General features: G+C 40.9%; 1 protein-coding gene across 1 annotated transcript in view; it reads left to right on the top strand.

The window, feature by feature from the left end:
• Positions 1-27,912, top strand: part of DPYD (dihydropyrimidine dehydrogenase) — a 349,108-nt gene that overhangs the window by 234,731 nt on the left and 86,465 nt on the right. Inside the window, exons 15-18 of the mRNA XM_034064349.1 lie at positions 7,176-7,244; positions 9,685-9,768; positions 26,503-26,623; positions 27,473-27,592. Coding sequence (XP_033920240.1) covers positions 7,176-7,244; positions 9,685-9,768; positions 26,503-26,623; positions 27,473-27,592 — 394 coding nt within the window. The remainder of the gene's footprint in view (positions 1-7,175; positions 7,245-9,684; positions 9,769-26,502; positions 26,624-27,472; positions 27,593-27,912) is intronic.

Raw genomic sequence — 27,912 nt, 5'->3', positions numbered from 1 at the left:
GCTTCAGCTACATGGGGAATTTTCAATGGCATTTGAAGAGTTTACCTGAAGGGCTGAGATTTTCTACAGTCTGTCATAGAATGTAAATGTAAAATACTTGAGTTTCTCTGAAGCGTTTCATACAGGGGCTGTATTTTCTTCCATTAAATGTCTGTTTTGAGGAGCTCACATTCCAAGTCTCTTTTTTACTCTTCAGGAATTACCCCATCTTAATTAAAGCATCCTGGAGTGTGGGAGCTACAGGTGCACCAGAAGGTCTCCATTTGTTTCTGTCCCTTCAGTTTGCTTTCAGTCACCTTCCAAGTTGGTAGGACCCTTATTAAATGTTTGAATGGAAAGCTAGCTTTTCATTTATCCTCACATGCCATGTGCATGATCTGTGCCTTCACATCTATGTGTACAAGCAGGGTAAGGTCGTGGTAGCTTAACTCCTGCCCTGAAAGTGGCTGATAGTATGCTGAGTCTCACGTGGCACAGGAGTATTTACTCCACCAAGCTGCTCTCTTGTTTTGTATGGGTGCAGCCAGTCCTAAAGAGCAATCTCTTTAGGTTTGTGCTCCCATCAAAGCCACAGCATTTTGTTATCTTTCAAAGCAATGGATTTGTTCATAACCCTTGGTTTTTGTCTGTCTGAGGGTGTTAGATCCTAACAACTCTTGGCTTCCATTTGCAGCTATAGCCCAGGGTACTCACAGGCACCCATCAGAGAAACTCACTGATAGGAGCAGAGTCATCCTATGAAAATAACTGCCTTTGAAAAGAAGTGTCTCCGTTTAGCCTGAGCAGAGGATCTTTGTTGTGTCCTGCTCATGCTGATCTGTTGTATGTGGTAGGGTGAGCAAATGGTGATGTTTTCTGAACTTTGGTGAGACTTACTTGCATGCTGGTGATGTTTGGCCTGGGTTTGTGTCAATCTGTTACATCTGACTTCCATTTCACTCTGAAAAACAACTAGAGCTCACAATACACAAGGTAAAGATAGAGCTTTATGGAGAAGATTTGCTTAATAAGATAGTCAGCCTAATAAGAATCATGCTACTATCCCCTACTTGTCTTATTTTCATTTACTCAAATTACCTTGAATGTATTCTAAGAGCAAGCTAAGGAGGAAAACAGTGGCTGGTTAGAGCTTGTTAAATTATTTACTCTCTACTCCCTGAAAAGAGAGACAAGAAGCAGAATTATAGGTCAGCAGTGTCAAGGCATTCTGCATTGCTTTGTCTTTATCATCATGCAGAATCTTTTTATTAAGGCAGCAGAGAAAGAATAGATTTATGGACTGAAGGTACAATGTTTCATATGTCCATATCCATCTAGATTGACAGTTCCTACCAACATGAATTTCCCAGGAGAGACAGTGTTACTGGTGTCAGTGGATGGCATCATTTACTTCAATGTTCCATTATTAAATTGATAACAAGATAATTCCTCTGCTTCTCAGAGACGTGACAAGGTTTACAGTTGTTAACTTTCTTATTGCAGGGGATTTGATGTTCTAGGTAGCTTTTAATAAGAAACTTTTTATTTTGGCTCTGCGACAAATCAGAAAATACAACAAGAAAGTACAGAGAAAGAGAAACCTGGTGGGGTCTGCAAGGTACCAAACTCAGGCTGGTTTCTAGGGGGTTTATTTTGCACCAGTAACTCCTGGTGCTCCCGTTGGTTTTCAGTACTGCACATTTAAACGTGCAGTATAGAATATTTGCTGCAGTTGAACTCTGTATCTTGTGAGGTGGGTGCTAGAAATGTTCTGTACGCCTGTAATTCCAGCTGGGTGGTTTTGAGGATGATCCTTTCATCAGCCAGCCGCCATTGGGAAAAGACAGGGACAAAGGCACAAAGTGACAGTGGGCCTCCAAGAATCTTTTTTTCTGACAAAATGTGGACAAGAGGAAATGGCCTCAAGCTGCACCAGGGCAGGCTTGGATGGAGCTGAGGAACAATTCCTTCCCCAGAGGGTGCTCAGGCATTGGAACAGGCTGCCCAGGGCAGGGCTGCAGTCACCGTCTCTGCAAGTGTTCACACACCGTGGAGACGATGCCTCAGTGCCATGGGTTAGTGGTGGCCTTGGCAGTGCTGGGGAAAGGGTTGGACTGGATGAGCTTGAACATCTTTTCCAACCTGGCTGAATCTATGATATCCAATACTTATCCTGAACCTGGCATTGTGCAAGAGACAGGGGTACAGAGGCTGGCTAATAGTGCAGGTCTGGTGGACCACATGCTCTTGTAGCTCCATGTGTGCAGGACCTTCAGGAAATGTCCTGAGTGTGTTGGCTTGTTATAGTGTGTGGGTGAGAGATGGCATGGGTCAGAACTGAGCATGCATACCCCTCCTTCAGACAGACGGGATCTTAATGCTGTGAAACAGTGATTCAGATGCCAAGTTCTCCTGTCCTGCTGTGCTTGTATAGATGTAGGTATCTTTTCCACTGGTAAGTGATGAACAAAATATGCTATTTTTGCCATTGTTTTAGAAAAGCTCTTGTCTGCAGTGCTAAGCTTTTTCTTACTGAATGCTTTCTGAGGAATTTTGCTTAAAGAACTAGTTTGCTCAGACTAAGCAGGTTGTGTAGCAAGGCTCTCCTGTGTTGTTTGAGAAGAAGAAACATGTCTTTAAGGAAAGCTGGAGGTCTGTCTGACCCAGTGTAAATACCTTCTGAAGTTTAGATTAATCAAGAATAATCCTGTGGGTATTTGGAAGCTCGATCTTAATGTAGTCTTGTGCACTGCCTCTATCCACAGTAATGCTCCTTTTCCACACCTCTACTTCCCAAACAGGTAGCTGTTACAAAACCAATCCTTCAGCCTTCTCGAAAACTCCTCGTGATTATAGAGGTCTCGGAGGAGCTGTGTCTTAAAGAGGCTCTTTAATGATCTCTTTCTGTTTCTGCACATCAGATATAAAACCTTGGGGATTTTTGCAAGTGATTGGGAATCAGAAGGGGTGCAGGTTGAGGCCAGCAGCAGTGTCTGCATGGACCGTCAATGGACACTTGCTGCAGAGCTGTCCTCAAGCCTAATGCAGCAATGAGAAGGGACAGGCAGATATTAGATGGGTGGCTGAATTCCCTGAAGTGCAGAGAGATTATGCGCAGACCTGGAAGGATAGGTTAGGAACGGATCACAGGCTATGGCCTGTATTAGATGACCAAACTGAAGGTGGTTATGTAGAGGATTGTGATTCCATTGCGTGTGTTAGGAAGTTCTGCAGGGATTGACAGTGTTCACGTTTCAACCCAGCCCCCTGAGATTTTGTTTCAGGCTCTTTGAGTGTGCTGAAACTCCCTTATTCTCTGTGGAGCAGTACAGGACAAATGGTAATTGTCTACCTAGAGTTTTACTGCTGCCTGGCTTTAAATAGATGTTCGCAGGTTTGTCTGACCCAGAGTAGGCCTGGTGATTTTTGTCTCCCTTCTCTTTGTTTTGCAACCTCTTATAGTGTACTCCGTGTGTTAGGGACGAAAGATCAGTTGAAAACATACACAGTGGCAAACCTCATCCTTTTTACTTCTTTTAATGCTGTTGCATTCATGAGGCATCTACATAGAGATAATGGAAGAGAAAAAAAGCCCAAGCCATTCATAAGGGAAATAGATTCGAGTTTAAGCTTCCAGAGGATTATTATAAACAGGGAGAAAAAATATGTGAAGGATTACGAGAAGTACCTTGTCAGTGTCCTTTTAAACAGAACAACTACTAATGCATTAGTTCCAGACTTGTGTGAAAGGTAGCTTTTTACTAGGTGCTTTAGCTACCATATAGTTATCTTATAATCATGTCCTAAATGGTACCGTATACCCCCTCCCTTTTCCATCTCCCTTCCATCCAACAGACAGAAAAGTTTTATTGTAGACCTCCTTTTCCCATGAATGATGGAGAAAATCCTGTGTGCAGAACTGTGTCTGATGTTACAAATAGGCATTTGTCCCTTTAGAGGCATTTGGAGGGATTGTCTATCTCCTCATGTAATGTCAGGGCACAAAGACCCTGTCTAGTGACATCCATCACTGCTGGGGAGGAAACAGTGTCTGCAGGGCCACTGTGCTCCTTGATGCAGGCAGGAGTGGGCAGGATCTCCTGACAATAGGCAAAATAGCAGTTTGGATGATGAAGAAGAGGGAAAAGCATGTACCAGCTATGCCTCTGATCTGGAATAAGGAATGGGCAAGGGATCCCACTGTGCTTCAGCCATGCACAGTCTCACCTCACTCAAGCTACAACAAAGCTACACTTTAGCAACCTTCATTTGCCACTTACTACACTTCAGCAGCAGCTCTATTGTAAGATCTATCAGTAGCTGGCTTTTGTGAGCTGGGCCAGCGTGGTGTGGCCTCGCACTTGTGCTTCAAACAACTGTAATTAAACTCATGTCAGGTTGTCACTGCACATCAAGAGGATGGATCTGCCTTTGGGGAATGCTCCTGGCCTGGGCCATGCGCTGGACTTATGGACTTGTGAGAGATACCAGCTGCTTGGGGCTGTGTGCAGGGGTGGTAGTGATGTGCATGGCATTGTAGGCACCAAAAATGTCATAAATAAATAAAATTAATGTTTAAATGGTGAGAAGGGGATAAGAAGCTGAAATGTGAGATAATTGCTGTTTATTACTTTACCATAAAAACCTGTGATTTTTATCACTTGTTAGACTTCTTGCTTTTCTCTTTCTAGGTAATAGGAGATAATATTCTGTGTGTGATTTTAGGAGTAGAGTCAAACCTCAAACATCACTGACAGTGCCCCTAAATGCAGCAAATAATGATGGTTTTGTCATGGGTACTGGTTCCAGATGAAAAGGCTATGAAGGCATTTTGGAGAAGAAGAGTCACTTGAGGCAGGACAGTTTTGTTAACGTGGAGTGCTGGAGGATCTGTTTCCACCTAGGAATGAAGTTTAATTTCAAGTTCTAAGAGAGCACTGGGGGAAAAAGGCGAATGAAATCCCTGCTATTTTTAAGGTTTCATTATTCCCTGAGAGATCCTGGGTTTCCCGTGAACAGTCCTGGCAGAAATGTCATTCTTTGCTTGCAGTTATTCTTGCTATTGTAAACCACCACTGCCATCAAAAGTATGTGCTTCATTTTCAATGTGAATGCTAAAACTAATCAATATGAAAGAAACACATTGTCTTCATTAACAGCTCTTTGAAACATCACAGCTCTTGTTCCTCCTCTTCTACACATCCCCAACACAACCTTCACATTGCATTAGGACCACTTGATGTAACCTAACTCAGCTCCTTCTGAATACAGTCAGCCTCCCTTGTTGTCTTCTAGCTCTGCCTGCTGCAGCATGCAGTTTGTGTTCAAGCTGACTCGTGTGCGTTTCTGATGTATTTTGGATTGTGGCTGCAACTGTGAAAACCCCTCTTGTGTTGTCAGTGTCTGAGGTGGGGTTTCGTTGCTTTGCTGTAGTTGGTTTATAGGAAGTGTGAATTTGACACGATAGGGTTTGTAACAACTTCCAGCGAGTGCATATTTTAACTGGTTTCTTACTCTAGTTCCTCTCATGTAAACTTCCTTAAAATGATTTTGCACAATGTAAAAATGTTAGAGGCATTTTAAAGAGATTTCTCGTTATTTCCAGAATGCTCTAATTGTCTTGAGGGTTCAAATAGAACAGATTCTGCTTTATAAATGTCTGCCCTGTGGAGCTATATAAGGTTTTTCACAATAGAAAAAATCCTATGGCATAGGAAGGAGAGTTTTTCCCTTGGTCAGGAGCGCAATAAAAGCATGGCTCGTAATGGTTGTGTGCATCTAATGAGAAGCTTGGTCTGCACACAAATAGGCACCTACAGGCAAGGCAGACACTTCATCAATTGCTTTCCTTCTCTCCATAGTTTCCCACCTTGCAAACATCAGCCAGGAGGGTGGATGGGTGGGTAGTGTGCAAGTAGGTGGGTGGTAGACTGATAGGTAGAGATTTATCAGAGCAAAGCAATGGAAACAATGGAAATAATGATGATGAAAAGCGGGATTGTCATTTTAAATTAATAGATTGCAACCTCACCACATCCCATTGTCTCCATAGCTGCCTGCTTCTTTATGCTGTAAAACCTCCCTTCTAAAGATATTGAATATCCAACTCTTGTTATGGGTATGGTTTAGGAGTTTACAGCATTATGGGAAAGATCAAAAGAAGTGTTGCACTGCCTGGGAGTGACAGATTAAGCTCATCCTAGCTATTAATGCCAACAGTAAAACATGTTTGGAAAGCAAAAAGATTAAATCTGGGTTTCATCCTGCCTGTGAATCAGACTTACATGTGAAACCTTCATACTTTTCATGTGATTTTGTTTAGTCTTTAATAGGATTGGTGTTGAACTGGACATTGACTGGAGGAGTAGTTAACATTGGTTTAACAATAAATAGCACTGTATAGAACTGGAAAGCTGTGTGCCTTGCTGCTCTCCCAGACAGATACTATTAGAACTTATTTTGTCTGAAACCCTGGACCTTAGTGAAGATATCAGAGGCAGAACCTGGACCTCAGAGATGCTCAGTGCAGTGAGGAGAAAGGCAATACACAGAAACAGCTCTTGGGAAACTGGGATCACAAACAGGAAATGGAATGTGTGTTACGGAAAAAAAAGCCGGAATTTCCCTCTGCCACTCTCACAATCCTTTCAGATTTCCCCCACATCCTACAACATCACTGTCCTTCACCTGCATGGATGACATTCCAGGGGGCTGGTTTTGGTGTGCCCTGGCTTCCTGAAGTCACCTGGAATATGACATTTGTACGCTGCCACATCAGACTGCAAACTCTTGCACTGTGTCCTGCCTACCTCTAAGAGCCCCAAGTACTTCTGGCATTGTAGTAATAGTGAAAAACTTCATTCCATTGACCTCATAAACATGAAATTTTGGCATTCTGTGGGCTCTGTGTCTAGGACAGCCCTTGTTCTCCCTTCAGACATGACAAAGAACGTAAAGTTCTCTATGTATCTGACTAGACCCACTGGTTTTCCTTAATGACTTAAAAAGCAGGGATAAACCAGATAATTTTGTATGCTATTTCGCATCCCTGGTGAATTATACAGCTGTATTTCACTATACATTCTAGCAGTATACGGTTCCCATATGCAGGTAGGGGTAGTTAATATCTGGAGTCACAGTAAAGTACTAGACTGCAATGGTAACATGGCTTAAAATGATTGCCTATACGTTTTCAGATCCTGATTGCCAGTATCATGTGCAGCTATAGCAAGGAGGACTGGACTGAACTTTCAAAAATGGCTCAGGTAATGGTTTCCTAAATGTGTGCCTGCGTCTTTTTATTCCCCTTAGAACAAAGAGCTGCAATAAAGAATTTAAGGAATTTCCTGACAGAGAAAAGGCTCTAAGTGAAAAAGGAGCATTTAAAGTGTGTCTGTTCTCATTTGTTTCTTCTGTGCTTTCATTTAAGTGATGGAAATGTAAATATAAAGGCAACTTGTTACAGAGAAATGGTCCCTTGGATTTTGAAGCAGTACCTGCAAAGCCTTTAGTCTTTGAATCTATGTACTTTTTATTTGCATTTTAAGCCAGCTGTATATTATGACGGATGCCCTGATAAAATTTAATTCTACCTTTGAGAGCCAAACTTGATCTTACCTTGCCTACGGGCACAGGAGGTTGACAGCGCCAGAAGAAACCCTGAATATAAGACTCTTGAATATTTAAAGTATAAAAGGCTCATTTAATGCTATTCTAGTTTTAATATAGACTTTCAAAAATGATAGGAGAGAAAGCCAGCATATGTAATAGCAGTCAGCAGGCATCCTATAATATAAATCCAATCTTACACAAATGCAAACAGACTATGCCCCTGAAATTTCAATTCAATTTGAAGGCAAAAACCTATTTAAAAACATGTCTCTGTGTCCATAGGGAATAGTCTAAGAAATAGTTGATTAAGACTGCGATAATTTCATTCAGAAAGGTGTCTACATCTGAATGTAATGCAAAGTTGTTGTTTTAAAACGTTTTTTTTTTTTCCCAGGTGAATTGTCTAGAGGAAATACAAAGCGTAGTTTAAGAGGAATAAAGAAAGGTTTTAACAAATTGAAGCAAAGACAATGATTCTTTTATAATTATTCCAGCTTTAGCTTTTAATGTTTTATAAGTTGTATTTAATGCATGTGTAGGTACGGGTGTGGGTAATTTGAGTCTGTGTTTTCATATGAAAGTGTGTGTTTGAGCATCATTGTTCCTTCCTTCACAGTGTCCTAAGCGCTTCTGTGGTGATGTGGGAAGACTCTTCTCTATTTTCTTTGGGCATTTTAAACTGATGAGGGGAAAAAAATCACTTTGGGGACTTAGGGAAGCAAAATGAAACATTATCAGTAATTAGCTTGGTGATCTTCAGCACTAGTCCATTTTATACCTGTATTTACTTAATTGACCATGAAACCTTTTGTGGAATCAGTGCTTGACAGGAGCAGTACCGCTTTTAACCTGACTAAGATGAATGGCTTTATTGTGCCATGTGCTCCTCTGGTTTGAATGCGGAGGTACTGCTGTCCAACTTGAAGACAGAGATTTCCAGTCTGGCTTTGCATTTATGTTGGCTCTTTAGAAAAGAAGTAGTTATTTAAATGCACTCCATAGCGTGTAACCTACACGATAAAACTTTCTTCAGCAAAGTAGTTGTTAGTCTTCGCTCTGTGGAGAGCAGCACACTTGTTTGGGATGCTCAGCTCAGAGCAGTGATATTTAATCACATGCATAGGATCCTACCTAGGAGGTAGGTTTGATTTGTGGCTTTCCAAAGAGCAGCAACCCCAGAAGGTACCGCAGAGCCTCTCAGCAGGAGGACGACCTATTCATACAAAAGGTCAGCTTGTCACAGAGGCCGACAGCACCATCTTGGCAGAGCTGGCCAGGATGTGGAGCATTCCTGAAGGTGATGGATGGCTTCTGCTCTGCTCACGCACTCACGAAGCTGCTGAACCATGGCCACACAGCAGGCAAAGTTACTCCAGTTCAATAAGCAAGAACCAAAATGCAAATGCAAAACACAAAATGCTAGTTACAGCCATGTGGAAGGCAACGGGAGAGTCTCATCTTAGGCTGGAGCAGTTCAACAGGGAGGAAGAGGAGTGTGTGTGTGTGCTGTCTTTGGGCCCCTCGCCCTTGCAATTGTAACATAGATGGTGCTGAACAGAAATTAGCATGAATCATATGTTTGGATTGACTTTTTACTATACAATAATAAAAATACTATAATGTAATACTACAGCGTAATGCTATACTCTCTTGTTTGGCTTCAGAAACAAAAATACTTCATGCTGAAAGCTATGGCACGCTATGGGTGCCTGCAGGAAATTAAGAGCCTAAAAATTCATTAACTAAGAAAGGAGAAATTTACTACTGAGTCACAGGTCTTGAGAGTACAGGAGCACCTGCATAACGCTCACTCCCCAGCCTCACTCTCAGTGCTGCCCAAGGCCCTGTAATTGCATTTCATTTTGTAACATTTTCCAGAACCATCTCCTTGTCTCTTTTTCATTGTTTTTTTTACTTTAATTTTCTTTGTAATGTCCATTTTTGTACCATTTCTTGTTCAGGCTTTCTCTCTGCAACAAACAATACATACATCCAGTCTAGAGAAATTATACCACACAAATAGTAAATGCTGCAGGAAAATATACATTACTGGGAGTTAATTCTGCGTTTGTTCTCTTTTTGCATGTTTCATAGGTTGCTGGCGCAGATGCACTGGAGTTAAATTTATCATGTCCTCATGGTATGGGGGAGAGAGGCATGGGCCTGGCCTGTGGGCAGGTAGGACTGTAACAGCAATCTCTTTCATGTCAGCCATCCTGCACTACCACATTGCTGGTTACACCTCAGGGGGAAGACACAAGCAGGAGATTACGAGCTGGAGATTTTGTATGTTGAATGTGTTTAAATATTTAGTGCTGAAAGCAGAAAAAAAGGAAGAAGCTGAGAATATACAAAACGCTTGGTTTTGCTGAGAACAAAAATGCATTATGTATTTGACAAGGAACAAGATGAAAACAAAGACTTTCCCAAAAGCGCTTGGACTGAATTTGTTGGGTTCCATTTCAGTGCCCTGTAGATATCTTTCAGATCACAAGCCAGTAAGTACTGCATATACCAATAATGATTTTGAAGGACATGAGAGATAAACACATTGCAGTTCGCAGTTTCAGCATACAAACCTCACTGTGTTGTAGAATCACAGAACAGGGCAGACATTCTGGTAGTGCCACCTACAGTTTTAACATCTTCTCTTCTGAGAGCCTGTGTTCTGCAACCTATAGATTTGATAGAATTTAGGTTGGAATTATCCATGCCTGATACCTCTGCTGTGTAGAATTCTGATGCACATACATCCCATGACTTCAGTGAGGAGAATGTGCATTGTATTGCCCCTGAGAGGAAGGTAAACATGCACAAAAGGCAGTTCTTACACTAATCTTTTTGTGAAGCTTTCAGATTTTCACGTTTTGTTCACGGTTTGAAGTTTGGTTTGGCTTTAAAATGTACCCAAATGTGGTGAACTTGGAAGTCTGAAAAGCCTTGGTTCACAGCCTACTGGGAGAGGTTTTCTAGGGTTTGACTATTCAGGTTTCAGAAGCCTGAAGCCTTTTTGATTTTCCATCTTCCTACATCCTGGGGAGAGGGGGAAAAAGAAGTAGAGGGAGATGCAGAGTGGGAATCGTGATTGCAAGCGCAGAATTGGACACATATTATTCAGCTGAGCCCCTGCTAGGGTCAGGGTTAACCCTAACCTGGTAGGGGCTAGTAGACGTCTTACTTCATCCTCACTTCCTCAGTTAAACACAAAACGTTTAAGACTTGAGGTGGATGGAGAACTAAACTATTAACTTCCTACAACTTTTAGGAGGGGTGCAATAGGAGCTGGAATTGGTGATTTACCAAAGGTACAGTTAAAAATGGGAGAGAATGATGCCAACCCTCCAGGACCACACCAGCAAAATGTTAATAGTTATTACTAATCCTTTACCGTGAATTGTATGCAACCACAAAGAGCTCCAGTAGCCTTTTTGATAAGCTTAGGAAGCAGTTCCCACCCTTCACTCTGCAGAGCATCTCTCAGGAGTTTGGTTTGCCCCCACCTGAGCTGGCAGCATGCAGGGTGCAGTTTGGTCAGGGAGAACCCTGAAGGTTTTGCACAGAAGCTGGAACAGCCTCTTTTCAAGCATCCTATTTCTTTTTTCTTCTTTAGGCATATGTTATTTCCAGCTCTCACTGGTTGGAATAATATATGCATGTGAAGTTGCTTAGATGTGTAGTCAGTAGGGAGCTGTCTGGCTACATGAGTTTTTACATATCTTTCAGCTATTGTAAAATCAGAGAGAACCAAATGCAAAATCTCAGCACTCAGGGCTACAGTGTGGATTTGTGACTCTCTGTGGAGGAGATCAGATCCATAAAGCAAGAAGAAGATTACATTATATATACATATATGTTTGTATAATAATAAAACCTCTCTCCCATACAACATGGATATTCTTTTGAATGTTTAATATCTACTACTCTTCTCTTGTTTGCTTTATTGTCTCACCAAAATAGAAAGAAAATGTGCTTCTTCAGACAAATAACTGAATAAAGCAAGCCCTCTTTAGAGGGCCAGATCCTAGGGATCTTCCTCAGAGTTGGCTAAAATTCAATTCTAGTTGCTTTCAATGTGGTTTATTGAAGCAAAGGGTGAGGATAAACTGGATAAAATAACCAGATTTGATGAGATTTATCAGTAGTTCTTTAAGGGGCTTCCACATCTGGTGGTCTCTGGAAGCCCCATCATAAAATAGGAAAGTGCTAGGAATTATTTTGGCTCTACTCCTCATTTTAGGGGGGGTTGCCATAGCTGAAGTCAGACAGGTCATACGTAGGTGATGTGGGGAAGAGAGGGCTCAGATATGCCCTGGGATAAAACCGCCACTTGATATCTAGAAGTCAGGGCATGAGGCTTTGAGAGACAGAGCAGCTTTCCTGTTTGTACAGTGAAATAGGTTTTCTTAAACCTTTTTGATAATATAATCCACGTCTTCCTAGGAAATTTCTGTTAGGATTAGGTCCCTTTTCATGCTGAAGCACAGTAAATCCTCAGGAAACTACAGAAATGGGTGAGATAAAAAATAAGGGCCGAAAACTGCGTGTGGATTTTTACCATTGATAATGGCTAAAATGTTCTGCCTTTTTGGTTGTTATTCTTCAGGAAAAAAAGAAAGAAAGGTTAATTACACTGTCTACTTTTTCTCCTTATTTCAGTGTGTGCCTAAGGGGAAGTGTAGAAATCTGGGAACGTCAGATTGGGGTTTTTTCTCTCCTGTTTTGTTCTCTCATCTCGAGCACTGGTTTATACTTACTGTAAATTTTAAGGATTCTGGATACATCATATATATATATAAAAGCATTTGTTCTAAGCATGGCTGTTTATTTTATACTGAACTACAGTGCTCAGCTTTTATTTGATTTCAATTCCAAGTCATTAGTGCAGACACTCTGGTGCCCAAACAGCATAGCTAGCCAGAGGGTAATATTAAGAGGCATCTGTATTGTTGCCAATAAGTTACTTAAAGCTGATTCTGTATAAAATGTCAATTATATTTACTAATTCTGATTAACGGTAATAAAGTTAAGGTTTGTAATACTTCATAACAATCTACAACTGTATAAAAGTGGTTTATCATTAAAAATCGTGATGCAGTTTCCATGATGAGATTTAACAGCACTAATTCACGGGTTTTCTTTGACTCAGATAACATAAGTGTACCAAACATTTCATAAGAAACATAAAAACAACAGCAGATCATTAAGAAATGACAGTATCACTTTTCCAATATAGTTCATTACTGTAGCAATTATGGCATCAAATTATGACTATAAGAAATCAAGTGAAGCATTGGAGATGGTAGCACTCCCATTTCAGTGTCTGACTTCTGGGCGTGGATTCGTGGGGCATTTTTGTCTCTTCCCTGGAAACCATGCAAAGATGGGGTTTAGTCTGTTGTTTTTGGGTTTTTTACTTATCCCTCTAAAAAGTGGCATTAAGTAATCAGAACTATTACTGTGATGTGTTTGGCTCTTTGATTTTGGTCCAAAAGTCAACAAGTCTCTGCAGCTGCTCTGGTAAGAATGAATGGTTGAATCAAGGTGTTGATCTGGGGTTTATTTTACATTCCTGCTATGTGTCATGTTATTTTTTCTTGTTCAGGTCTAGTAAATGTCATCTAGCGTCATTACCATAAGACCAATTGGGATGAGTTATATCCAAAGTGAATTTCCTTGTCCTTATGGGGAGTGAAAATCAACAGAGGGAGGAAAAGAGCAGCTTGAAGTTGCTTGGAAAGTAGTAACAAAGGTGCTGGAAGAGTAGCTACAAAGAGGGAAAGATGATTCTCTGCAGTGTCAGATGATGCAGCAAGGGGCAATGGACACAGATTGCAGGATGGATGTTTCAGACTGGGCACTGAGCAAAGCATTCACCAAGGTTATGAAGTACAGGAACATGTCTGCTAGGGCTGTGTGCTCTCAAACTCCAGTTTTGAGAGCTAAGGCAGCAAAGCCATGGCCAGCTTCAACTGGTGTTGATGTTATTCCCACCCTGTGAGGGAGCTTGGTCCATTCAGGTACTTCAGGGATTGTGTGGATTCACCCTGCTCTGTTCCTATCCAAAGGTACTGCATTATTTGCACTGGGGATAGGAAATGAGGAGTGGATAAAAGCAAACACAAGAACTCACCTGTTCACCTGGGATGAGAAAAGCAGTATGACAGGGAGATCTCAGCCCAAATGCAAGAACAGAGGATTTTTTTATGCTATAAGCAAATAGTTGTAAAGTTAATAACATCCTGGCTTATAAATATTTCTCATTAATTAGTTGCACCTCCTAACCTCTAAAATCTTTGCCTATCTCAGCATTTAAGCTATAGGTTTGGGGGAATGTTTGGGGTTTTGTTTGTTTCTGTTGAAGGAGGCAGGTATGTATCTCTTGTGAGCACTGGGGGTTTAAGTATTCAGATCATTCATCACACAAATTTGTTTTGTGGTTCTTTTCTTACCTTTATTTTCATTTGCCTTCAAGTGTAGCTGCTGCAGCCTCTGCTGCTGGCTGTGTTTATTGCCTGCAATTAGGAGGCAAGTTTCATAAAAGCCCACAATGCCTCATTCAGAAGAAGACAAATCTGTCCAAAACAGAAAGCAAAAAAACCCCAAAGCCCTGGTTACTCTGCACAGACGATAGCTGGCTGCATGGTACAATTAGATTTGCTCTGCTGTACTTTGGAAATAGGAAAGATGAGGCTGCTTTTTAATTGAAGTACACAGTATAGCATGCTAATTCACTGTTGCTCTGCCAACAAGGAGCTGGAAGTATTCTAAATAAATGATGCCCCAACCAGAATTTGATTGTATCTGTGTTCATGTGGCATTCTACTATCAGCCTACAATAGTATGCTGGTTAAGTATAATTCATTGAGTCCTGCAGGCTGTATTAGTTCTCTCTCTTTTGTATTGGTTACTGCAACAAATTAATGCAAAATACAGCAGGGTAGTGTTGCACTGTGCTATAGCAGCAGCTACTCCCCAAAATCCAGCGTGAACTAGGAGCATCCAAGTGAGGTTTGCATTGCTGTTCATGATGGAGTTTCAGGATTTATGTGTCCTGTTGTTCGCTTCCATTGGCCAATGTCACCCTTGGGATCTTAAGGAAGATCTTAAGCTGGGTTCTTAAGGAAGTAAATCCCAGCTGATCTCACTGTCTCTGTGTCTGTCAGTGCCCTCTCTTCTTTTGGGCATGTTTCAACCCAATGACCTGTACCAGTCATGTTTTGGGGAGTCAAAAGATGCTGAATTTCAGGCAGCTGGGCAAGGGAGAGAAGTTGTTTCCCCCGAAGCTGAGGGATATGAACTGTGATAGACCAGCTGAGAGAAAAGCTCAGGCAGATGCAAGCAATCCTATCAGAGGGCACAAACTCCTCAGAAACAGGGATTCATTTGCTCAGGTGGTGATGGTGTTACTCTGCGTGTGCACAGATGTGCTGCACTGGAGGGTGTTTATCTGGGATGTTCAGGGAGAAGGGATGCTGCTGATTGCCTCCTCCAACCCTTGCAAATGTAGATCCAAGCATGCTTTTTCTCAGGCCAGGGTATGTGTTTTGTGGGCTTATCTTCCTGGCTCCCACGCTGATCATGGCCACACATCCTCCTTTATGTTAGTTCAGTTTTGTTGCTTTAACCTCTTTGGATGTGTTATTCACTTCCCCTGGTTTCATATGTGTCTCTTCCTGTTCTCTTTCCACTAACTCCTTCTTTAAAACCCTCCTCATAAAGTCAACCCTTTGCTGAGGTTTTTCAAAGTCACAACTGACTCATGAGCACAGAAGCAGCTTGCTGACTACACGGTGACTCCAGCACTCACTCCCTCCAGTACCTGAGGCTTCATTCCCTTTTTTGTTACCCACACAGGATTCAGGTGTGATGGAATGTCATGATTTCAATGGATTTCTTCCATGTCTTTAGTTCCTTATATCCTTTATGTGCTCATTGAGTCTATTTTGTGTACCATGTAAAGGGAGACAATACTTAACAATGAGCTATGACAGTTAATTGGTATTTTGTCTTAAGAATTGTATTTTTCCTGCACTCAAGAAGAAATGAATTAAGATGCAAAGTTTAATAAATTCATCATCAGAACAATGTTCTGTGATTTTATATTGCGCTTTGACAGCTTTTAATCCACTGTTATTGCTTTGAAGGGTTTTTAATTGAATTGCTCAAAAGACCAAATGGAAAAGAAAAGGAGATTATAAATAGGACAGTAACCGTCAACTTGCTGAAACATTTTAGTGGTGTGGTATGGTTGTGGTGGTATGGGATGGAAGCATTTCAGCTGGAATTCACATTATGGTTGGCAGATACCAGTTTAGCCTACATGTCAGTGACCTGCCACTGTTTCGAAAGGAAGCAGGAAGATTTGAGCTGGATGCAGTATATATGAGAGAGCCAGAAAGACAGAAAACTGTGATTTCTTTTGAAACCAAACAGCAACCTGTACCTTTCTTGCAGTTTTATTAATATTTGCAGAAGCTTTCAGAAAAGGGCAATGTAGAAAACTCAGGCAAGCAAATTTCTGTGCTCTAGATGGTTGCATGTTTTGGTTAAAGGTTCAGATTCCGTGGCCTGCTTTGCCTTTGGGTATGTGGTTGCAACATAAGGAGTTGTTACTGCGGTTGTTCATTCTGATGATGTCTGGTAAACAGGATTTATTGGAAAGGAAATGATCAACAGCAAGTATCTCTGTGCAGGTAAAAGAGAAGATTTTAAGCTGGTTCATCCTGCTGCACGATAAAAGTTAACTATGCAGGACACATTAAGAGCTTTCTCTTGCTATGGTTTCAGGTTCATATGGTTTATGCCACCATTCACTATAGGTAATTAACAGTATGTTAACTGGTCCCTTCACTGCCTATGTGAGGATTTTCAGGGTTAGACTCATACTTGAAACTTTGCTTTACCTCCTAGTAAAAGTCAGTCAGTGCACTGGAAGGCTGCTCATTGCAGCAGAACAAATCTGAATACAGGCCTATATGATCTTTGTAAAACTGAGTGGGAAATCCTTCTCAAACACAAGTTTTACATTCCTCACTTTGTCATTTTCAAAGGGTTATGTTTTTTCGTCAACTATTTGGTATTTTCTGCCTCTTTATCACAGGAAAGAACTGTGAGAGTCTTGTGCCCTACCTGACCACTGCTGCAGCACTCTCATTCCAGTTCTGTCCTTCCCTTTAAGATACTTCATGTACGATGTAAACCAAACCGAACCTTTCTGCCTTCCAGCAGGTAACCTCTGCATGAACTAAAGAGCTGCAATATTGTTTCATCAGGTTGTGTACCATTTTTTACAGTGATATGAGAAACCTGCTTTTGGTTGGCCAGAAACAACCAAGATGAAACATTTTGTTCTGTCAGGGGTAAAAAGGCATTTGTATTAGTCAACACTTTGTGTCCCCCCAGTGCTACTGATAATGAAATCTTTCCATTTAGTCACTCCAAGATGATTATAAAATGGAAATGTGCAGTTTCTTGGAATGTTTAGGCCCAATTGGCATCAGAACAAATAACTTGCTAATTTGAACTGGCAATCTGTGCTTCACCCTTTCAGGACAGCCATTATTAACCTTTATTGTCATAATCAAAGAAAACAGGGGTTGTATCGGACTCTAACATTGCACTAAAATCAATAGCTGTAAACAGTGATTGCTCCAGTTTGAACTGACATATCTCAATGAAGCACAAAGAGCTTTCCCTGTCATATAAGGCAACTATAACAATTTAAAAGCATTATAGTTAATTTTCAAAGTAGGAAGTTTTCCAATGCTGATGTTTCTTCTGGTTGCTTCGATTAACATTTGAAATTAAAAAACACCAAACAATCCAAACCAACAGGTCAACACCCCAAACAAACCCCAGACATTTGGAATAAGGATAAATGTTATGTCTCCAAAACAAATTCCATTGGTTTTAGTGCTGAGGAAACAGAAAGCTTTTATGCAAGCTGAAAAGGGAGGAATTGCAAAGCTGAATAAAGACAGCCCCGAATTTCTCCATCCTCACTTGTATCTCGACTTCCTTCTCATTGTTTCTGTAACCCCCAGCACAAATATATGTTTGGTACTTTTGTCTCCTGGTCAAAAATCAAAACTCTCCAGCTCATTTTTGACCTTGTCTTCATATTGGTGTTCATTCAAGCCATTAGGTACCACATTATCCAAGCAGGGGTGTAGGAGTGCTGGGCTGCTAATAAGGTATCCCCCACACAGCACTTTGATAAATATATTCTTGAGTTGGGATGTTGACCTATGTTAATATTGGTAGATAAGAGATATTAAAAAGCTTTGAAGTGGGGGTTTGGGTTGGTTGGTTGTTTGAACATCCTGTTATTGGGACATTTCTGCAGCTCCAGCAGTGTACTGCAATAAGGAAATGCTGTAGCAACTTATTGTTCTCATTTTGTCATTTGGAAGAGGGGGAAGTGATCAAAGGCTATTTCTTGAATGCTTTTAACATCTTTCCAAGGTTCTAATTGTAGAGCTGGAGAAGGGAGAAATAGTGATTGCGATACCAAAGGAGAGTGAGAAAAAAAGAGCGAGATGGGGATCTGCTAAAATTGAAATATGTTGAAATTCTGATGTCAAAACCTTTTATGAGTCTTTGAAGGTTTCTTTGGTTAAACGCTATTCAATTTGAAGTTCTAATTTGTTTTAGGTGTATCAGGTTTGGGGGTTTTGATGTGGTTTTGTTATTTTATTCCAGTTTTCTAGAATTAGGAACCTCAGCAGTATCATAGTCTCATGTTGGCTTTGCTCACTAAGTGCTGCTATCTCTCACAGTATAGACAGGAGCTTTGACTTCTCAACTCAGCCATGGCCAAAATCTGGACCTAATGACACACTGGTATCCTTGGGGAAGAAAGGGAGAATCCCAGGTAGGATCCCCAGGTGGAACTTGCAGTGACTGCTCTGAAGAGTAGCTAATCAAATGATGACACTATGCTTTCTGCTTTACTTTACCATAATAAAGCCCTAGCTTTCAAGAACGGAGCTTAGATGGCAGAGGTTGTAGTTCTTCTAACTGAACCACAGAGAAAAAGAGTTGAATCAAATCTCTAGGCTCTTACTTTGATAGTTTTTGGCAAAAACATCTTCCAGGCTGCCCAGAGAAGCTGTGGCTGCCCCATCCCTGGCAGTGTTCAAGGCCAGGTTGGCCACAGGGGCTTGGAGCAAGCTGCTCTAGTGTGAGGTGTCCCTGCCCGTGGCAGGGGTTGCAACTGCATGATTTTAAGGACCTTTCCAACCCAAACCAGTCTGGGATTCTACAAAATGAGGAGTTGTTGCTTCTTATAAATATAGGAAATAAAAATTAACATAAAAATTATAAAAGTAGCTTTTGCATGGTCTTCAAGTGGTCATGTTGGGCCTGAGGGAAAGGTGTCTACCAAAATGAACGTAGTCTGTAAAAGCTGATGGGAGTTTTCAGTGCTATAGTTTTGCATTTTAATCTGCAGTATCTTGTAAGCAAAAACTAAGCTTTTTCACTCGTAGTACACGCTCAGTTATATGAGCTCTATGAAATCTCTTCCGTTTAAAAACATTGCAGGGTTTTTCCTATTCTAAAGAGAACACTTTAGTGTAAAGAAATAACATAAATGTCTTCATTTACCTGGTAGACTTCTTTTTAAAGATCCTGTGGAAGAAAGGAGCATTTCAGAGTCTGTAAAAGAGTGGCAAATAAGTATATCCTTGAATTAAACCGGTGAGCAAAAGTCACAGTACATATTGTTGCTATGGTAGTGTAGCTGAATGGTAACTATGTGGACATGGCTTAATTCTTCTCATATGAATCTCTGATGATTCAGGAATTCTTCCACAAAAACCTCCAAAACAACCAAGCCTACAACCTCTCCTCCTGTTGCAAAGACCTCTTGTTTCAAAGTGCAAGTGAATAAAAGCTGAACTGGAACAAAGCATTTTGATGCTCCTAGAACAAGAGATGAAATCATCCATTCAGAGACGTCTCTGGACTTCTATCCTGAAGAGGTTTTTACTGTCCCATTGTACTGAAGATGTCCAGTGAGACCTTGAAGTTGTTTTTAGCTTGGTTTGGGGGTTCTTTTTAATCTACTAGTAGTAAAGGCTTCCACTACCTTCTTACACTTTGGGTCTTTTGCTAAAAGGCAATACTATTGACCAGCAAAGCGCCCTGAATACACATGCTGCCATCTCTCAAAGCTTTATTTTCGTGTCACATCCCACCATATCCTAGATTCTAGCCAGAAGGATACAAGCTCTCATCCAGCAGCTACAGTTTTGGGGGGCTGACCAAGCTGGCCTCTGAGGTTTTTTACCCATTTTCTTGATTTCATCCTAGTATATAGAGATAGTTTCACACACAGTAGTGAAAACTGTTATTCCTGCCTTAGGTTAAACTGCCTGATTTCCTTCTTTCTGACAGCTGCGGTCAATAGATGTTAACCAAAAGCTGTCAGATTTCCTGAGAAATGAAGAAGCATTTTTTCCACTTCGGATGGGAAGCAGAGAGTTGCTCATCTTCTATCCTGGGAAATCTTTCCTTTCATTTGACAGGATTTAAACAAAATGTTAGCTTTAATTAAGTTTGAAATGGGACAACTGCACAACCCAAACTGCCCTTTTCTGGGTGTGAGAAGACAGTAAAATTAACCATGAAGTTCAGGAATAGTGTCTCTTCTGCTCTAGTGATTGACTGCAGTTCTATATTTAGGTAATGCTGAAATTTGGGCTAGGTTTCTAGAGAGAGAGTTTTATGAAAGTTATGTTGGATGTCTTGAAGGAGGAGGGAGAAAATATAGCTGTGGAAAAGATCAATAGTAATACAGGGTGAATGCTAAAGACAGACGAGGCCCTCAGTGCCATGGGTTAGTGATGGACATGGCAGTGCTGGGGTAAAGGTTGGATGTGATGAACTTGAAAGTCTTTTCCAACCTAGTGGATTCTGTGATTCTGTGCCAGTAATTTGCAATGCTTAAAGCTGAAATTCCCATACTTCTATTTTTTTTAATTCTGATTTTCTCATGGATTTCTGGATTCACGTTTGATCTGGAAAGGAAATACGTGATAGACACATATAAAAACTTGAAGCTTATCAGGCTCAGCCCATCTGTGGGATGTCTGTAAAAGATGCTGATCCAAACCTACATGTTGAGCTGCTGGAGTGGATTAAGTGATGTATCTATAGCAGTGATTACTCCTTTTTTTCCAAAGCAGCCTCAGTGTGTCCCAGCCCTGCCTGCAAGTGCAGGTAGTGACAGGTAGTGTTGCTGTAACATTCACAAGGAAAGGGTGGCATGGTCCTGTTGTATGGAGATTATCTGCAGATGGAGGAAGATTCTTCTCTCCTTTCTTATTTTTCACATGAGGGTAGGGTGCATTTGAGTCTTCGTGGGCATTCAGATAGCAATTTGACTGAGAAAAGGTTTAACTCTTCCCTTGTAGACTATTGAATGCAAGAGTAAAGTGATTATAGGATGTGAAGGAAATTGAAAAGCCAGAGCTTGCAAACTCTCACTTAGAAAGTTTTGCCTAGGCTGCATCTTTCCTGAAGACAAAAGCACTCCCTCTTTTTCCTATAGTTATCCATACAAGTTTGGGAAAATGGATCTACTGTGCTGAGTGAGGAAGTTAACTGGAGATCCCTCCAATGCTAATAGATGTTAGAGGGCTGCAAGATATATTTCCTAAAGAGCCAGTATAGAAAGAATTCTATCACCAGAACACACTGATAAGGGACTCTTCTGCCACTTGCCTATTAACCGTATATAACAAATCCCATGTCAGCTTCATGTGTATTCAATTACTATAAAGATAAAATAAGTCCTGTAACTTAGAATCAGCATTTAAAATTGCAAACACATTGACATAATACATGATTTAGCCATGAAATTCAGTTGCAAGAGATACATATGAGACTAGTTCTGTGGCCATGAAGGATTTATGAGGAAGATGAGACTTACACTTGCATTAAATCAAGTGTTCTGATTCCTGAATCTTTGTTGTTTAGGTCACTGTAGTCAGTGATAGCTGAGATTTAAGAACTTCACATGCAAGGTCCTAATGTATCTTGGAACATTCTCTGTTCCAGCTAGTCAGAAGAATGGACTCGCACAATTCACCAGCATGACCTGTAATAATAACCGCTGTAGTCCTTTGTAAGAAAACTTTTATGTATGTATGTAAATGTATATATATATGTAAAATCAGGATTCAGTCTGAGAAGAGTTGTATTTCTACACTTTCCACAATTGCAAAGATCCTTACTTTGTTCTTAGAGAGACAGAGGTGCCACCATGATAGTAATTAGGGGATGGACTGAAGATTGCATGGTATTGTCCATATTGTATAACATGAATTAGACTGGAGCAGCTTGGCTGCTCTACTGAATGGACACCTTCCTTCTGAAGTTCTTGGGGAAAACTCTGTTGCAGGTTTATTTTTATGGCATCTTTCAGACTGACATTTGTATTCTTTATATATGCACACATGCGTATGTACATTCAGTCACACATCTGTGCTTCCCATGGACTGTTTTCATGGTTCACAAAAGCATGTTCTTGACCCTAAAGCAGTTGTATTTCTCTCTGTTGCATTATTCAGATACTCTGAAAAACTGATTAGATTCAAATATTAGGAACGTTTCTTTTGTGCATGTAGAAAGTCTCACATGGTTTAAGGTATTCTGAGGGATCAAGGGCAATCTTCTACCAGACAAACCTCTTCTGACCTGTATGCAATTGACTTAGTAAAAGCTGGACACCAAAGCAAGGTGAGTTTGAGGAGGTGCACCGCCGTCTGCCTCTCCTCTCTCCCATTTACTAAGCAGCTGTAATAGTACTTCCCTGCCTCTGAGAGGTGTTGTGGATACAGTGTAAAGATCATGTAGTAGCAGCATAGTGTAAAAATGAGGATTCTGCAAGAACACTGGAAACAGGGCACAATAAAGACTTCCAGAAACCCAGAGTCAGGCATTTCTCTGGTAATCTCGTTGTGATTTTATTTTTTTCCATGAAATACAAGGAGAGGTGACCTACTCTATGTGCAGCATTTTCACACTCCTTTTTAAACAAGCAGGATGTATCTGCCTTGGGGGTGATAGGACGTGGGATTCATCTCATTACCAGTGCCAAATGCAATCAGTAGACAACTTGCTGCTTTAATTTCTGAGGACTTACAGTTATGGTTGTACTTAAGCTTATCGTGATCATTTAAGGGGGAAAAAAAAGGTGAATAGTTGTTTTTCCTCTAGTATATCCACCCATTGGCAATGACTGGTTAGGATTAAAAGTTCCATTTAGCCCAAGGCTATATTGAATATTCAGGCAAAATGATTCTGTACAGCTGCTTTAGGGAAGTATAAAGACAACGCCTCTACCACTCAAATCTCCTGTGCCTTTGGAATAAACAAGCAATATTTGATTAAGGACAGGAAGACAGAAGACACACTTCTGTACATCTCATACCAAAAGAGATTTATTCAGTATTAAATTGCCAACAGATTCCTGGAGGTACGATGCATGAATCAGTGTTACGTTTTGGCTGATGGTCATTTGACCAAGCTCTTATTGAATTACTGTTTGTTTAAAAGAAAATGATGAGAAAAATAGAAATTAATTGTGCCCCCAGCTGAGGCTACAGCCCACTGAAATGCTGTTCATTCTTCTGGATTGACCCACAGAGCAAAATCACGCTGAACATGCATTGCACTATATCATTGTTAATGAGGGAACCAACAAACCTGCTTATGGGTAATAGAAGAAGATAATTTGTAGCAACAAAAGCAATAAAATCCTGTACTATGTGAAGCAGAAGAATATTCTAGTTTGTTGATTTAGTTACACCTAATAACATTTTACATAGCAAGCCATTTAGAAAATGTTTCTTAACTATGCAGGCTTTATCAAGCACTTTATCAATGATAAAAGCCACAGGATTGTGGTAAAAAGAGGAGATTTATGTTGTATTAGCAGTGATAGGTTTTGTTTCTAGTGTGATTTACCGGCCTCAAGGTTCGTTCTTTCACAAGTGACATGCTCATCCTTGAATGTTGTATAAATCTAATCTCTGCTTAGAATCAGTCAATGCAATTTGGAAATTGGGGTCAATCTTTCAGAAAGCCAAATAGATGTGAAGCCTTGAATCAGCAAAATTAATAAGGCAAAATGAATCATAGAATTCCAGACTGCTTTGGGTTGAAGGGACCTTAAAGCTCATCCCATTTCAACCCCTGCCACGGGCAGGGACACCTCACACTAGAGCAGGTTGCTCCAAGCCCCTGTGTCCAACCTGGCCTTGAACACTGCCAGGGATGGGGCAGCCACAGCTTCTCTGGGCACCCTGTGCCAGCGCCTCAGCACCCTCACAGGGAAGAGCTTCTGCCTTAGATCTAACCTGAACTTGCCCTGTTTCAGTTTGAACCCATCACCCCTTGTCCTGTCACTACAGTCCCTGATGAAGAGTCCCTCCCCAGCACCTGATGCCTTATAAGGAGTTTTTCCAAGTCCTCAGTGTTGATAGAAAATTATTACTTTTTCTAAAGGAATTAATGGGTTTTTCTTGATGATTTAAAGAACAAAGGGTGATGTTACAGGTAAAACCAGGTGGGGAAGTTATTCCTCTTCATGAATCCTTTAATTTTCTGTGGAGCGGCACAAGGGTAACCAGTATTCTTTTAAAGGTATCTAGCATTATCTTTATATGATATTTATTTAATGAGCAACAAATTAGAGAAAGAATTGGGGGTGGATCAGCTTTAGAAATGCCTGTTTTAGTCCAAAATTTTCAGATTTAATGGAATTTCTCATTTTTTTTTTATACTTTTCAACACCTTTCCCATTGCTCTCAGTAACTCTGCAGCAAAGCACTGTGTTAACTTCTGTTCATTTTTCCCGGTTTCCTCACAAAACATCTTTTTTCCTTAGGCTATGAAGTGAAGGAAAATCAAAGAGTTCACCTCCTTCAGTTGAGTTTTCCAATTATTTTCCTATGAATTTACCTGTGGTTTTATGGGTTCTAAATCCAGGCAGGTTTCCAAGGCTAATGCAAGCGAGCCTTTCAAAAGGTCTTTGTCTAAGCATGTGCCAAGCTATCAGATAGTTAATCTGTTTACTAGCTTGAGAAATTGAAGACCCTTTCATTGCATTTGTTGCATTAATCTGGGTGTGGGAGAAGCAGAATCGATGGAAAATTTAGGTCTTTACTTACTTTTGGAAAAGAAAAAGAGCTCAAATTATTCTTTATTAAGTCAGGCAAACTCGTTTGGATGGGAATTGGGTTTGTACAAAGGAAAGAGCTCTTCCCAATAAGTTACTCAACATGGATTAAACTAATTGTATTCTTTGTAAGCGTTAGTGTGTGTAATTTCTATGGCAGCACTCTTAGCTCACTGAAGTCAGCGTAATGAGTTATGTGGTGCCAACCTCCTGAACGGTAGCACAAGGATTCCTGAGAATCATTAACATAAAGGATACACAATTCATGTCTCATTTCTGCACCGGGGCCTCAAGGAAATTCAGAACAGAAATGAAAGTCGAAGATACAGCTACTCTCATCCTGCCAGTGCAGCGCTCATCCATATTTCATGGGTGCTGCATGGGCGGGGAGGTCACTGTCTTTATGGCACAGCTAAGTCTCAGGGTTTTGCTATTCACGTCAAGCACTGCATGCTCTCAAGGAACATAGCTGGGGGGGGTGTGGGTGGGTGGATTTGTTGTGCTTAACCAGTGGTGTAAAAAGAAAACACAACAAGGGGTTATTTCCAGTGTTTCCACTGGATTTCTTTAAACTTCATGTAGGCTCATCCCATTCTCAGTCATGACATAGCAATGCAGTTCTGTGAGGTTTTACAGTATCCAGTTGTTCTGATGCAACAGACTTTATTTTTGGAGAGATTCAATAAATGTAAATATCTGCTGTGTTCACTTTTGTTCTTTTTCCCTATTTTGTTCATTTTCCCTATTTCCTCTTATTTTTTTCTTGGACTAATAAGTGAAGGAAAATCACTTCATGACCAGGAAGTGATTTTCCCACTGCAGTACCAGTGCTGCGGTACCAGTTTGCCTACCCAGTGGTTACGCTTGTACTGACTCTTGTAATAGCACCATTCAGTTCTTAACCACATCACATCTACGTGCATCACTATTGCAGGTTTTAAGGTATTTGTTGAAGAGTGTTATCAGTACCAAACAGAAAAAACAACAACCCATACTCTGAAAGTTGTATTGAAAAACAGCCACTCTATGTGCCAGAGGCAGAATGTTAGTTCCACTGAGCTGTTTGCAATGGAAAGGATAGTTGATTACTGTCTACATGAGATGTATTCCATAAGGGAAGTAGCTGCCTGGAAATCAGGAAAAGCCAACACTTGATTTGATTTCTGGCTTTAGGAGAGATGATTTCGATCTTTCATTTACACTGTGGCCATCCCAAGCTGTTCTCTCAAGTCAGAGGAGAGTTCAGAAATGCTGAATTGCATTCCAATAGCCCTGCAGCCTCGCCTCATCCTTGCTGTTCTGATCAAGGCATGAGCAGTCAATGCTTCGGTTTCACATTATTTGATAGGGTTCTGATTACGTTCAATATATGTTATATAGACTCAGTCATTACAGCTGATAAGTGATGGGTAAAGAAAATCTCTGTCATCCAAAAGGATCTTTTCCCCTCTGTGGGAAGGGAACATTTTGTGACATCTCTTTTTTGGGGAAAAAAGAAGCTAATTTTACGGGGGTTTTTTTGTGATCTAACCTTTCTGCAGTGATTTTGCGGTTCCTTGATGTGTCTGAAATAAGTTAACTAATGAGATGAGGTTGAGCCCTGATGTGTAATTTCACAAAATCACTGCATAGCTACTTATAGCAAAGTTTTCTATTTCCTTGATCTGTCTCTTGTTCTTATTACTTTTAATTATGTCCTATATTTATCTGACCTATTTGAACAGGATCCAGAGCTGGTACGGAACATCTGTCGCTGGGTTAGACAAGCTGTTGAGATTCCTTTCTTTGCCAAGCTGACCCCAAATGTCACTGATATTGTGAATATTGCAATGGCTGCGCAGGAAGGTAACTGACTCCAGTGCACAAGCTGTGCAGATTTACTCATTTGTTGGATGTGGTAAGACAGGGCAGTTGCTGGAGTAATAACAAACAGCGCCAGAAACTAATGTGAAGAGAGTTTGAGGTGTTTAGAATCAGCACAGTGATCAAAGACTTCATCAATTGTGTTCATGCTTCTAGAATGTAGCAATATATGACAAGAACTGTGTTAGACAATAAGTTAGACATGCTTATGTGTGTTTATCTGCACACTTCTGTTATAGTTTTACGTTTACCGTATGACTGTAAATTCCCCTATTCCTCCATTTAATAGTGATAATGGTGTGTCTGTCCTGAGGAAACAGAAATGCACCATTTGAAAATTTGTGGTTTGGGTTTTTTCCTTAGAGCTTAAAGTACAGCATGTCAGGAAATGAAGTTTGCTGGTAAGAATCTATCACTTTGAACTGTGGTCATCGTTTCTCTGTCACATTGCTCATCTTGCTCCTCACAAGGTTGGAGGAGGTGACCTCTGTGCTGGGGCACCTCCAAGGATCAACCAACCACTGTGGCAGGTTCTGTCCCACACAGCTGCAGGGCAGAGATCTGCCTGTCAGCCCCAGCCTTTCCCACGTGCTGTCTTATATCCCTTACGGCTCTTGCAGCCTGTCTTGAAGCTTGTGTTAAATTTAGCAGCCCAGAATTGGTCCTAAAGACCCTTCTGTGCGTCCTCGTACAGTTTGTTGCTTTCTGTCTTCAGCTGTTTGTTTGAATTTCTCCATATTTCATACTTTTGCAGTTTTCCCGTTGTATTTTTGCCTCTCTTGTCCTTCCACACATGATTTAACAAAAAGTGACTGACCTTTTCTTTCACAGGTGGCGCAGATGGTGTTACAGCCACCAACACTGTGTCGGGACTGATGGGACTGAAAGCAGACAGTACACCTTGGCCAGCAGTCGGTGGGGGCCTGAGGACCACATATGGTGGCGTGTCAGGTAGGTGTTGCCCTTTTTGATGCATGCTGCTTCCTTGGAGGCTTTCAAAACATCAGGAGGTCCTTGTAGTGGGCTAGAATATCATGTCTGCAGTCACACCGAGTCCTTAAAGCTCACTGCTGGTCAATGTTTCGAAGCCATGACAGATGGAACAGATTAAGTGTGAAGGCTCTTGGGTTGCCCTTTCCTTAATGGTGAAGCACTGCATCAGAATCCTGTGATGGGGTCACTGGAGAGGGAAGGAAATCTCTTCTCTGGTGACCCTTGCTTTTCCTCAGATTTTTCATTCTGTCACAATTGTCAGGCCCCACGTTAGACAG

The sequence above is a fragment of the Melopsittacus undulatus genome, chromosome 6 (assembly GCF_012275295.1).
Source record: "Melopsittacus undulatus isolate bMelUnd1 chromosome 6, bMelUnd1.mat.Z, whole genome shotgun sequence".
NCBI lineage: Eukaryota > Metazoa > Chordata > Aves > Psittaciformes > Psittaculidae > Melopsittacus > Melopsittacus undulatus.
Note: the sequence above shows the minus strand (reverse complement) of the source record. Positions and strands in the feature narration are given on the sequence as shown.